Source organism: Mobula birostris, chromosome 6, assembly GCF_030028105.1.
Source record: "Mobula birostris isolate sMobBir1 chromosome 6, sMobBir1.hap1, whole genome shotgun sequence".
NCBI lineage: Eukaryota > Metazoa > Chordata > Chondrichthyes > Myliobatiformes > Myliobatidae > Mobula > Mobula birostris.
Window position 1 is genome coordinate 18,671,100 of NC_092375.1, and position 13,147 is coordinate 18,684,246.

At 45.2% G+C, this 13,147-nt stretch overlaps 1 protein-coding gene across 1 annotated transcript in view; it reads left to right on the forward strand.

Annotated features, from left to right (window-relative positions):
• The first annotated feature begins 2,497 nt into the window (after window positions 1-2,497).
• The window catches only part of chaf1b (chromatin assembly factor 1, subunit B), a 59,590-nt gene continuing 48,940 nt past the window's right edge, over window positions 2,498-13,147 (forward strand). Inside the window, exons 1-4 of the mRNA XM_072259946.1 lie at window positions 2,498-2,643; window positions 8,350-8,485; window positions 9,582-9,714; window positions 11,696-11,816. Coding sequence (XP_072116047.1) covers window positions 8,360-8,485; window positions 9,582-9,714; window positions 11,696-11,816 — 380 coding nt within the window. The 5' untranslated portion in view covers window positions 2,498-2,643; window positions 8,350-8,359. The remainder of the gene's footprint in view (window positions 2,644-8,349; window positions 8,486-9,581; window positions 9,715-11,695; window positions 11,817-13,147) is intronic.

Here is a 13,147-nt window from a genome sequence, read left to right on the forward strand (position 1 = left end):
CTTTGGAGATTGTGGAGGCATTAGAAAGGATCTTCCAGGAATCAATAGACTCTGGCATGGTTCCGGAGGACCGGAAAGTCACAAATGTAGTTCCGCTGGTTAAGAAAGGAGGGAGGCAGCGAAAAGAAAATTACAGACCTATTAGTCTGACATCAGCAGTTGGAAAGTTATTGGAGTCGATCCTCAAGGACGAGGTTATGAAATACCTCGAGGTGCATGACAAGATAGGCCGAAGCCAGCATGGTTTCAAGAAGGGAAGATCCTGCCTCACCAACCTATTGGAGTTTTTTGAGGTAATCTCAAATAAGGTTGACAAGGGAGAGGCTGTGGATGTTGTGTACTTGGATTTTCAAAAGATCTTCGATAAGGTGCCGCATAAGAGGCTGCTTAATAAGATGAGAAACCATGGAGTTACAGGAAAGATATTGGAATGGGTGGAGCATTGGCTGATAGGTGGAAAGCAAAGGGTGGGAATAAAGGGATCCTATTCTGATTGGTTGCTGGTTACTAGTGGTGTTCTGCAGGGGTCAGTGTTGGGGCCACTTCTTTTTACAATGTATATCGATGATTTAGATTATGGATTAAATAGTTTTGTGGCTAAGTTTGCGGATGACACCAAGATAGGTGGAGGAGCAGGAAGTGTTGAAGAAACAGAAAGGTTGCAGAGAGACTTGGTCAGTTTAGGAGATTGGGCAAAGAAATGGCAGATGAGATACAATATTGAGAAATGTATGGTTGTACATTTTGGAAGAAGAAATAATCGGGCAGATTATTATTTAGATGGGGAGAAAATTCAAAAATCAGAAGTGCAAAGGGACTTGAGGGTCCTCGTACAGGAAACTCTAAAGGTTAACCACCAGGTTGTTTCAGCAGTAAGGAAAGCGAATGCTATGTTGGCATTCATTTCAAGAGGAATAGTGTATAAGAGTAAGGAGGTGTTGATGAGGCTCTATGGGGCACTGGTGAGACTTCATTTGGAATACTGTCTGCAGTTTTGGGCCCCCTATCTTAGAAGGGATGCTCTGAAGTTGGAGGGAGTTCAGAGAAGATTTACGTGGATGATTCCTGGAATGCAGGGGCTAACATATGAGAAGCATTTGTTGGCTCTTGGACTGTATTCATTAGAGTATAGAAGAATGAGAGGGGATCTCATAGAAGCATTTCAAATATTGAAAGGGTTGGACAGAGTAGATATGGAAAGGCTGTTTCCCTTGGTGGGTGAGTCCAGGACAAGAGGCCACAGTCTTAGAATTAGAGGGTACCCAGTTAAAACAGAGACGAGGAGAAATTTTTTTAGCCAGAGGGTCGTGGATCTATGGAATTTGTTGCCACATACAGCTGTGGAGGCCCGATCATTGAGGGTGTTTGAGGAGGAGATTGATAGGTATCTAATTAATCAGGGTATCAAGGGATATGGGGAAAAAGCTGGAAATTGGAACTAGATGGGAGAATAGTTTAGCTCATGGTGGAGTGGTGGAGCAAACTCGATGGGCTGAATAGCATACTTCTGCTCCTTTGTCTTGTGATCTGCCCGCACTTTCTCTGTAGCTGTTATATTTTGTTCTGCATTCAATTGTTTACTTTGCACTCTCTCAATGCACTGTTCAATGAATTGATCTGTATGCAAAACAAGCTTTTCACTGTATCTTGATGTGACAATAATAAACCAATTCCCACAAAATATAATCATATAGCAATTACAGCACGGAACCAGGCCATCTCAGCCCTTCTAGTCCATGCCGAGAACTCTTACCCTCACCTTGTCCCACCGACCTGCACTCAGCCCATAACCCTCCATTCCTTTCCTGTCCACATAGCTATCAAACAGTCGATGTTTTTGGCCGAAACCCCTCATCAGGGCTGGAAAAAAAATCCTAATGAAGGGTCTCGGCCCGATACGTCGACTGTACTCTTTTCCACAGATGCTGCCAGGCCTGCTGAGTTTCTCCAGCATTTTGTGTGTGTTCTTTGGATTTCAAGAATGTGCAGATTTTCTCGTTTGAGAATAAACTAATTCCAATGAGTTAACATACAGCCACCTCCAAGGCTGAGCCCCGGCCTCTAGCCGCCAGGTGGCACCTTTCCTGAAACAAGGAGGGGCCCTGGATTCCCTCGCCCTGTCTTAAAACCAAGAATTTGCCACATTTATTTCGGGTAACATCCTGCTATTTAAAGCCGCCGGTGCGTAAACCTCCCCTCGACAGGACAACCCTCTTGTTGCAGACACACCTGGCTGGCCAAGTCATGAGAGGGACTTAAACCGGATCTTTTCACATACCGAATAATAAATTGCAAATAAGACCCCTGGGCCTGATTATGTATACGCCGCGCTATTAAATTGTTTTTTAACCTAATAGAGCGGCGACTCTTCGCGCTCAACGTTGCCTAGGCCGCAGGTCGGCGACTCTGTCGGTGGCGCTGTGGGAGGACCGGGCTGTTTTTTTGTGCGTGTGAGGGCGGGAGAAGGCCCATCTTGCCGACGGACGTGCTCGTTGTCAGGGGTGAGCGAGCGAGGGGAGGGAAGTGGAGGGGAGCGCGCGCGGGAAAGTTTGCCGTGTTTGGGAGGTTGGCCCGGGCCCGGGCGAGTCATTGTTCACCCCGTTGCGTCCCGGGGACCCGGCCACGCGGCGTCTGCACCCCAGGGTAAGTGCCTGCACCCCAGCGTCGCTCCTGCAACTTCACCCATCCCCGAGCAACCGGCGGAACTTAAAAAAAATAATGGCTGGACCTCCTGTCATTCATTGCAGCTTAGCCGGTCTCGTGATGTTCTCAGCAAATGCAACTTTGCTCAGGGTTTGAGACTGTTGACTTTTTTAATATTAGCTTATTCCGGCACTGGAGATGCAGAAACCTGGAGCACGAAAGAAATGCCAAAGGAATTCAGTGGGTCAGGCAGCACCTGTAGAGGCAGAGAGGGGATGGTCGACGTTTCAGGTCGTCTTGATGCAAACGTTGACTATCCTTCAGACTCCACAGATGCTGCCCGGCCTTCTGAGTTCCTCTATCGCTTTGCTTTCTTCATTCTGGAGTCTCCTCTGCTTAACTTCGTGCTGAAGAAACTTATTTTCTCGTTTCACCAGCATTTTGTGTGTGTTGCTTTATTTTCTCGTTTACTTTGTTGGAGATCTTGGGGGAGGGGGGGATTTTACTTTTGATAAAGTGTTTTTTTTCCCTCCATTTTGAGTCCTGCAAAGTTGGGTTGATAAAGCTCAAATGGTATGAGATGGCCTTAATGTTTGTAGGTTTACTTAAAAATCCATGATTATTGAAAATATCCAATATTATTAAAAAGTTGCTTCAAAATTAATATCAGTTGGGATTAAGATTGTTGACAGCTATATTTGTTCAGTTATATTTTATTGATCGGACAAAATATAACTGAAAATATATTGGAAACATACAACTGATGAATAGTTATCCGCAAAGGTACAATGCAGGTTATTGCTTTGGCAAAACCACCCTTTTGAGGTAACGGTCAGGTTTGGAGACCTCACTGAAAGTGCTGTTGAACGGAATGAGTTATCACTGGAGGTGGCATCCAGAAATAAGGTATTATAAACTGAAGTACTCATGAACTGTGTTGTGCTGTGGTGAAATTGAACAACTCCTACAGGCTTACAGTGGAAGAATTTCTAAATGCCGGCTGTGTATACCGGTGGGGGAAAAACACTGAAAACTTATTCTCGGAATCACTTCTGTGCTGCGCCGCCTTCTGTCCACCGTCCTGCACGTCCTTAGCCCTTTCACACTTGTCCAGATAGTGGTGCTTGATATTGCAATTGGATTATTATTATTGTCACCTACACTGAGGTACGGTGAAAAGCTTGCTCTGCATGCTATTCAGATTCAGGTTTAATATCACCGGCATAGGTCATGAAATTCGTTGTTATGCGGCAGCAGTACATTACAATACATAATAAAAAAAACTGTCAAATTACTGTAAGAAGTATATTTTTAAACAGTTAAGTAATGCAAACAGAGAAAAAAAATAGGTAGTGTTCATGCCCTCTTCTCTTTGCTACCATCAGGGAGCGGGTACAGAGGACTGAAGACACAAACTCAAACAATTCAGGAACAACTTTATTCACCTCTGCCCTCAGGTTTTTGAATGACATTGAACCCATGAATACTACCTCACTACTTTTTAATTTCCATCTTTGCACTACTTATTTAATTTAACTATTTGATGTAATATTATATAGTATACTACATTCTTACTGTAATTGGTTTTTTATTATTATGTATTGCATTATACTGCAGCGGCAAAGACAAATTTCACAAGTGCTGGTGATGCATTAAACCTGATTCTAATTCAAGGGTTCAGTGTCCATTTAGGAATTGGATGGCAAGAGCGGAAGAAGCTGTTTCTGAATTGCTGAGTGCGTCCCTTCAGGCTCCTGTACCTGCTTCGTGATGGTAACAATGAGAAGAGGGCATGCCCTGGGTGATGGCGGTCCTTAATGATGGATGCCTCCTTTCTTAGGCACCGCTCCGTGAAGATGTCCATACAGGTCTGATCATTATGCAGTACATTCGCTGTATAGTCCTGTAGTGCTTTTGCCTTCATGCCTAGTTAGATTTATTTATTAATCACATGTACATTGCAGCATATGGGGAAAAGTGTCATTTGCACTAACAGCCAATGCATTCTAAGGATGTGCCAGGAACAGCTTGGAAGTCTCATTGCATGTCTACTTGTTCAAAATTCAGTTTGTTATCAAAGCACGCATATGTCTTCATGTACAACCCTGTGATTCATTTCCTGTGGGCATTCTCAATAAATCCGTAATAGAATCACTGAAAGACTGGGCAGCTGAACAACAGCCATCATACAACATCAAAAATCGTCCCTTTCCACTCACAGCTTTGAAGGGTCTTGGGCCAAACCATCAACTGCTTACTTCCTCTCCATAGACGCTGCCTGACTTGCTGAGTTCCTCCAGCATTTTGTGTGAATCCTTCAAAATGTGCAGTGGCTACTGCGTTAAACACCAAAGATGGTCACTGACGTGTTCGTCTGATTAACCTGTTCTTAGTGGAAATGGATGGAATATTGAGCAGGACGTCTGTGGAGTCGTCAGAGTCTTTCTTGATACAAAGTACATTTATTATCAAAGTATGTATGCAGTATAGAGCCCTGAGGTTCGTCTCCCCACAGACAGTCACAAAACAAAGAAACATGGAGCCAGTCCATTCAACGAAAAACATCAAAACCCCCTCCCCCCACATGCAAAAAAATCACACAAACTGCGACAAAAAAAGATGAAACCACGGAACATAAAACACAAAATCAAAAGACATATTTCCATTCAGCTCCGTGTTTGCTATCCTGCTGGCCGCCCAGATTCAAAACTTGCCCAAAAGTAGCAGTGAATGAAAGAGCAACCAGAATACATCATAAACCTGAATTAGAGTCTAAATCTACAAACTGCGGCGATTAAAACCTTCCTCCACAACCATCCTCGGAAAACATTGTGGGAGAGAGAGAAATCACTGGTGCGCTGCTCTTGAGGGAGGGTCCTTGCGTTCAAGAGGAAGGGAAGGGGAAATTGCTCACACGCTGCTCTCGAGGAAGGGTCCTTCCGTTCAAGAGGGGGAGAGAGGCTGTCACACGCAGACCCCTTTCTCCGGCAGCAGTGAGTGAGAGGCTGGTAGACGGTGCTAAACAGCCACTCCCCTCGCCCCACTGGCAAAAAAAAAGCATCAGCACCAACCACCAAGCACTCAAGCGTGCAGCAAAGCAACAGCAAAGACACAGACTTGCAGTACCCCAAAGGCTACTCGTTCACCCAGAATTTGACATACCACAGGCTCTCTCTCTCTCTCCCTAATAAGCCAAAGGTGGAGTCTGCAGTCTCCAGGCCACACGTTTTGCTCATAGCCTCGTGGAACCCTCCCGGAAACAGCAAAGATTGCCTGTTAACACATGGTCAGAATGTAGATAACAGGCTCCTGCAGTAGCAGAACCACATCAGAGGTAAAGAGAAGTGGAAGGAGTTGCTTCGTGACCCGTCTTGAGGATGTCGGTTTTTTTAGCGTTGTTTGCTGGTGCCATCTTCTTCTGGAGGTGCTTTCAGAAGTCTGAGGGTGAGTGGTCAGGCCGCCCTCTCAGGTTCAAGTAAGTTTTGAGTCTCAGTTAATTTGATGCTAATTAGATAGATTGATAGATATACTTTATTGATCCCGAGGGAAATTAAGTGCTGGCATCACTGTCGTTGGCTGAATCAAAGGCGGTGACACATCGGCATATAGGAGGGAGATTGAAAATCTAGCTGTAGGGTGCCACAACAACAGCCTCTCACTCAGCGTCAGCAAAGAGCTGATTATCGACGAGAAGATCTGCAAAGGTTGGAAATCCAAAGCAACTCACACAAAATGCTGGAGGAACTCAGCAGGCCAGACAGCTTCTATGGAGAAGAGTAAACTCGACGTTTCGGGCCGAGGCCCTTCCTCAGGACTGGAAGAAAAGATGAGAAGTTAGAGCAAGAAGGTGGGGGGAGAGGAGGAAGAAGTACAAGGTGGTAGGTGATAGGTGAAACCAGGAGAGAGGGAGGGGTGAAGTGGGCAGCTGATGGGTGAAAGAGATACAGGGATGGAGAAGGGGAATCTGATGGGAGAGAACACAAGGCCATGGAAGAAAGGGAAAGGGAGGTGATGGGCAAGTAAGGAGATGAGGTGAAAGAGGGAAAAGGGGATGGGGAATGTTGTGGGGGTGGGGGGGATTTACCAGAAGTTCGAGAAATCGAAGTACATACCATTCAGGTTGGAGGCTACCCAGGGGGAACATAAGGTGTTGTTCCTCCAACCTGAGTGTGGCCTCATCGCAACAGTAGAGCAGGACATGAACTGACAATATCAGAATGGGAAGTGGAAGTACAATGGGTGGCCGCTGGGAGATCCCGCTTTTTCTGGAGGTGCTCAGCGAAGTGGTCTCCCAATCGATGTCGGGTCTCACCGCTAAACAGGAGGCCACACTGGGAGCACTGGATATAATAGAAGGACTGTTTGGGGCCTTGAATGGTAGTGAGGGAGGGGGCGTAGGGGCAGGCGTAACACTTGTTTTGCTTGCAAGGATAGGTACCAGGAGGGAGATCGGTGGGGTGGGAAGAATGTACAGGGGAGTCGCATAGGGAGCGATCCCTGTGGAAAGTGGGGACAAGGGAAATGTGCTTGGTGGTGGGATCCTGTTGGGGATTACGGAGAATCATGTGCTGGATGCGGAAGCTGGTAGGTGAGGACGAGAAGAACCCTATCCTTGGGTGGTGGGAGGATGGGGTGAGAGCAGACGTGAGCGCAATGGAAGAGATACGGGTGAGGGCGGCGCTGATGGTGGAGGATGGAAAGCCCTGTCTTTGAAGAAGGAGGACATCTGATTAATGACTACAGGAGGAGGAAACCGGAAGCCTGTGAGCCAGTCCTTGGGGATCAGAGGTGGAGAGGGTCAGTAACTAAATCCTTTGACGTATCATTCCACAGAGTCTGTCCTGCAACCAGCAAATAAGTGCCATCACAAAGAAGTTTGCGCAGATTCGTTACGTCAGCTAAAATTTTGACAGACTTCTACAGATGCACAGTGGAGCGTATTTGTGGTTGCATCATGACCTGGTATGGAAACACCAATGCTCATAAATGGAAGAACCTACAAAAATTGGTGGAGTGGTGGTAAAGCACTCTCCACCACAGAGCACATCCACAAGGAGCACTGCCACAGGAAAGCAGTATCCGTCATCAAAGACCCCCACCATCCCAGGCCAGGCTCTCTTCTGGCTGCTGCCATCGGGATGGAGGTTCAGGAACAGTTATTACCCCTCAACTATCAGGCTTCTGAACCAGAGTGGTTAACTTCACCCACCTCAACACTGACTTACTTTCAAGGGCTTTACCAGTTCATTCTCAATACCATTTAATGCTTATTTATGCACATGCACATTTTTGTCTTCTTTGGCACATTAACTGTTTGCCTTTCTGTGTAGCTTTTCATTGATTCCATTGTATTTCTTTGTATTTACTGTGAATGCTTGCTAAGGTTGTATATGGTGGTATATGTACTTCGATAATAAATTTACTTTGATCTTTGATTTCCATTTCCACAGCGAGAAATGTTTCAGATACTTATGCCTTCCCAAAATATTCTGTTTTCCACACAATTTAAAGATCCAAACTCTTCTCATTGTCAGAAATCTGAATCTTTCTTGAAACTGTGAGTGTGGGCTACTGAGAGGGTGTCCTGGCCACCCGCCCTCAGACTTTGAAATCACTTCACAGGAATCCGAACGCTCACCCAGTCCAAAAGAAGTTTGGTGAGATCTTGCAGTGTTAATATTTCTCCCTCTTCCCTGTCTTTCTCAGCCCGAGCGCCATGAAGTTTGTCACCTGTGAAATTGCGTGGCATAACAAAGAACCCGTATACAGTGTAGACTTCCAGCACGGACCGCACGGCAGAATTGATCGACTGGCTTCTGCAGGGGTTGACACTGCCGTCCGGGTAAGTACCGACACGGCTACTGGCAGCCTTTTTTAACTCGTGTGTGCAATTATTTTATTCAGCGACACAGTGTGGAGTAGGCCCCAACCAGCCCTTCGGGACATGCTGCCTCAGTAATCCCGATTAAACCTAACCTACTCACCGGGCAATTTGCAATGACCAATTAAAGTATCCAGTACATCTTTGGACTATAGGAGGAAACTTGAGCACCTGGAGAAAACCCGTGCACTCCATGGGGGGGACGTACAGAGACTCGCTACAGACAGCGGCAGAATTGAACTCTGAACTCCTGAGCTACCATGGCGTCCCGTTAGGGAAAACTTAGAGAATGAAAATCAGCCACTCAGCCCATCCCATCCATTCCAAGTCCCTTACTTTTTTTTATTGTTGTAATCCTCCCTACCCTTCTCTTTAATGCATTTGTCTAGTCTAGAAGGAGGGTGAAAGGTGATTTGATAGACGTGTACATGACGATAAGAGGCATAGAGAGCCAGAGATTTTTTCCTCGGGGGGGGAGGGGAATGGCCAATCCATTCAAAGACAAATGGGTTAGTAGGTTAATTGGTCACGTGGGTGTAATTGGGCAGAGCAGGCTCATTGGGCCGGAAGGGCCTGTTAACCATGTTGTATCTCTATAATAAAAATTAAAAAGAAAACATGAGGATATAACTTTAAGAGATTTGAAGGGAAGTATAGAGGGGGAAGTTAACTCCATTCTCCTGCCTTCTCATAACCTTTGCTACCCTTACTACTTACTAATCAAACCTCCCTTCACCTCGTACCTCCCTTAACGTCAAGGTCATCGTCATCATTATGTGTTGTGTCGTACAATGTGAGTGATCATGGTTTTTCATCTGTCTTTAATCTGAGAAGTTCTAACAAGCTCTTCAAAACCTTTGCCTGTCCATCCCTCGATGTAACTCCTGAATGTCATGTGCTGTTGATTGTGACTTTTTCTTCCATCAATTTCCCTCATTGCTGCAACATACCCGAGCTGCTCATTCCAGCGTTTCCTTATTTGTTACTCAAGTTAAAGACCTTTGAAGGGGAAGTTTGCTGGCGTTGACTTGATTTTTAACAGTGCCATCTTTTGCAGATATGGAAGGTTGAGAAAGACCGAGATGGCAAAGCAGCCATAGATTTTTTATCCAATCTAATACGTCACACAAAGGCAGTGAACGTTGTGCGCTTCTCCCCTAATGGTGAAATTCTTGCATCGGGAGGTGACGGTAAGCTTAGCTTACAAATTTTTTACTGCTCTTTTGATTGGTCAGCATTTGGTTTCTTATCACTGACATATGTTTTGAAATTTGTTGCTTTGTGGCAGCTAACAATACTAGGCATAAAAATGACGGAAAGTTACAGAAATCAATAAATAGTGCAAAAGAGGAATCACAAGTTAGCACTCCTGCTGTTCTGATGGTGGAGGAGAAGAAGCTGTTCCTAAAAATGTTGAGTGTGGGTCTTCAGACTCAATGGTAGTAATGAGGAGAGAAGAGATCATGTTCTAGGTGCTGAGGGTACTTGATAATGGATGCTGTCTTGTGTCGCCACCTTATAAAGATGTGATGCCCTCGATGGTGGGGAGGTTACTGGCCGTGATGGAGTTGGCTGTGTTGGCTGTGTCCACAACACTGGGTCTCTAGTGATCCTGCACATCGGAATCTCCATACCAGATGGTTTTGCAACCAGTCAGAATGCTCTCTGTAGAAATTTCTGGAGTCTTTGTTGACATGCCCAGTTCGCCTCAGACTCCTAATAGATTAGAGCGTCTGATCAAATTTAACTGCCTCACCACAGCAGTAGTGCCAAGGCAATGTACTTACTGTTGTTGTGTTCTGCTAAAGGTAATAGGAGATAGAATAGAGTCACAGAAAAGTACAGCACAGAAACAGGCCCTTTGGCCCATCACGTACATGCTGAACCATTTAAACTGCCTACTCCCATTGACCTGCCCTGGGATAATGTGAGGTAAAATCTTGCAGGGTTTTGGGGGGGGGGGGGCGGGTGGTGGGCGCTGTTCCAAGAACGGCTATGGATTCCAAAAACCATAATGATCATTTCTATAAAAGTAGGAAAAAGGAAGGTATGACTTGTATGTAAAGTTTAATAAAATAAGGGAACACGATAGACTTAATATGCCTACTGTAAGACAAAGGAGCAGATTAAGCCATTCAACCCATCATTTCTGCCATTTGATCATGGCTGATTTATTATCGCTCAACCCCATTCTCTTGCCTTTTCCCCATAAACTTTGATGTCCTTACTAATCAAGAACCTATCAATCTCTGCAAGAAAAATTGTGAACCCTTTGCAATTACCTGGTTTTCTGCATTCTCATAAAATGTGGTTCAAGTGGGGGTGGGGGTCAATGCTTCTGTCGCAGCTTGTGTAAAGGGAGAGGAAAGAGGGGCTTCGGGGCTTTGATGTTTCTGTCATCCATTCTGTGGGATTTCTTGTTTTGTGGATGTCTGAAGAGTCAGAATTTAATGTTATATACTGTATAAATTCTCTGATATCAAAATGAACCTTTGAACAGAAATTAAAAATGCAAAGGGTTTACTGTGCTTGAATAAATAATGTGTTGTTCAGGAGTTAAGTTCTCATGCCTTGTTACCTGCCCAGAGACTGAGCTGAATGGAGCCAGTATTTACATTTAGCCTGAGTTCCACAAGTTTAGTTATTAGTGTCGTGGACTCTCAGTTAGATGGATCCTTTTGATCGCAACTACAGATGGCAAACACGGACAGGTATTTGAACAAAAGCTGAAAATGCTCAGATATTCAGCAGGTCAAGCAGCACCATGGAGAGAGAATCGATCAGTGTTTCAGGTCGGAGCCATGATTTGGATTCCTAATGTGTGTCTTGCCAGGTCTGCCGGTTCTAATGTTTTGTGCTGTTGTTTCAGACTTACAGGATTGGTAGTTCTTGCTTTGCTTTAATTACAATTACTCAATCTTGCATAGTGTCAGGTCCCAGCCAGGGTATTCTGGGGAACAATTGTGGCCACTATTACCCTCAGGAATTTGGGAATCCGAAATTAAACGAACCCACTAACTAATGGAAATGGTGCCTCATGATGGATTTACCCACAGAATCTCCCATCACTGAATTAAACTGTGTACTTTGTCTTTGTACTTGACATTTTCTTTGAGGTGATTAAAATACGGTATCGGTTTCTTTGCATTTAATATTCCATTCTCATGGCAGATGCGCTCATCCTGCTGTGGAAACTGAACGATAACAAAGACATCAAAGAACCAGAACAAAACCTACTTGAAGAGGACATTCAGTTAAATAAAGAGAACTGGACAGTGCATAAAACATTAAGGTAAGGAATGTGTTTGTATCGTTGTCCTACACTCTGGGCCTTCCCCCTTCACTTGTTTTAAAACAGTGGTCCCCACCCTCTGGGCCACGGACCGATACCGATCCGCGAAGCATGCAGGAGTGCAGCGGTAGCCGGGACGCACCCAGCACATCTTTAAGAAAAAAGCCGAAATAAACAAGCTAATTAATTAGGTGCAGCCCAGCACACAGATGTTGACCCGATTGGCAACCGCCTCCGATCTGGGCCGACATTTACGTGCCGGGTGGCACCTAATTAATTAGCTTGTTTATTTCGGCTTTTTTCTTAAAGATGTGCTGGGTGCGTCCTGGCTACCACTGCACCCCTGCATGCTCCTCGGATCGGTATCAGCCCGCGGCCTGGAGGTTGGGGACCACTGGTTTAAAGAAAGTGGTGATAATGCAGAATGTGATACAAGGAGTTGCACTGTCAGTTTATAAGCTGCTTATACCTTTTGAGGGGCAATATCATGTCAAGTGTATGTGGCAGCATTCCAAATGAGAATCAAGTTGCTTTAAAATATTGCCGAGTATAAGAAATAATCCTACTTGAGTTCAAAGTAAATTAATTGTTAGTAACATACACAACATGCTGGAGAAGCTCAGTAGATCAGGCAACATCTATGGAAGAGAGTAAACAGTCAATGTTTCGGGCCGAGACCCTTCATCAGGACTGGGAAAAAAGGTAAAGAATTTAGAGCAAAAAGATGGGGGGAGGGGAGGAAGAACTACAAGGTGGTAGGTGAGAGGTGAAACTGGGAGAGGGGGAGGGGTGAAGTGAAGAGATGGGAGGTTGATTGGTGAAAGAGATACAGGGCTGGAGAAGGGGAAATCTGATAGGAGAGGCTAGAAGACCATGTATGTAAGGGAGAGGAGATGTGAGAGCAAAACAGGAATGAGGAATGGCGAAGGTGGGCTGGGGGGGGGGGGGGTAGTGGCAATCACCAGAAGTTTGAGAAATCGGATGTCTATGCTGTCAGGTTGGAGGCTACCTATATGGAATATAAGATGTTCCTCCAACCTGAGTTTGGCCTCATCATGGCAGTAGAGGAGGCCATGGACTGACAGCTCTGAATGGAAAGTGGATTTAAAATGGGTGGCAACTGGGAGATGCAGGTTTTTTCTGGCGGACAGAGTGTAGTTGCTCAGCAGTCTATGTCAGGTCTTAGCGATGTCAAGGATTTTGATTCCGATTGATTCACTGACCCCCTACCACTGGGAGTGGGGCAGAAGGAAGCCATCGATGATGTGATCTTGATGTGTTGTCTGAAAGGACTTGATATGCTTTGACAGACAATGAGGCTGCAGCAAAAG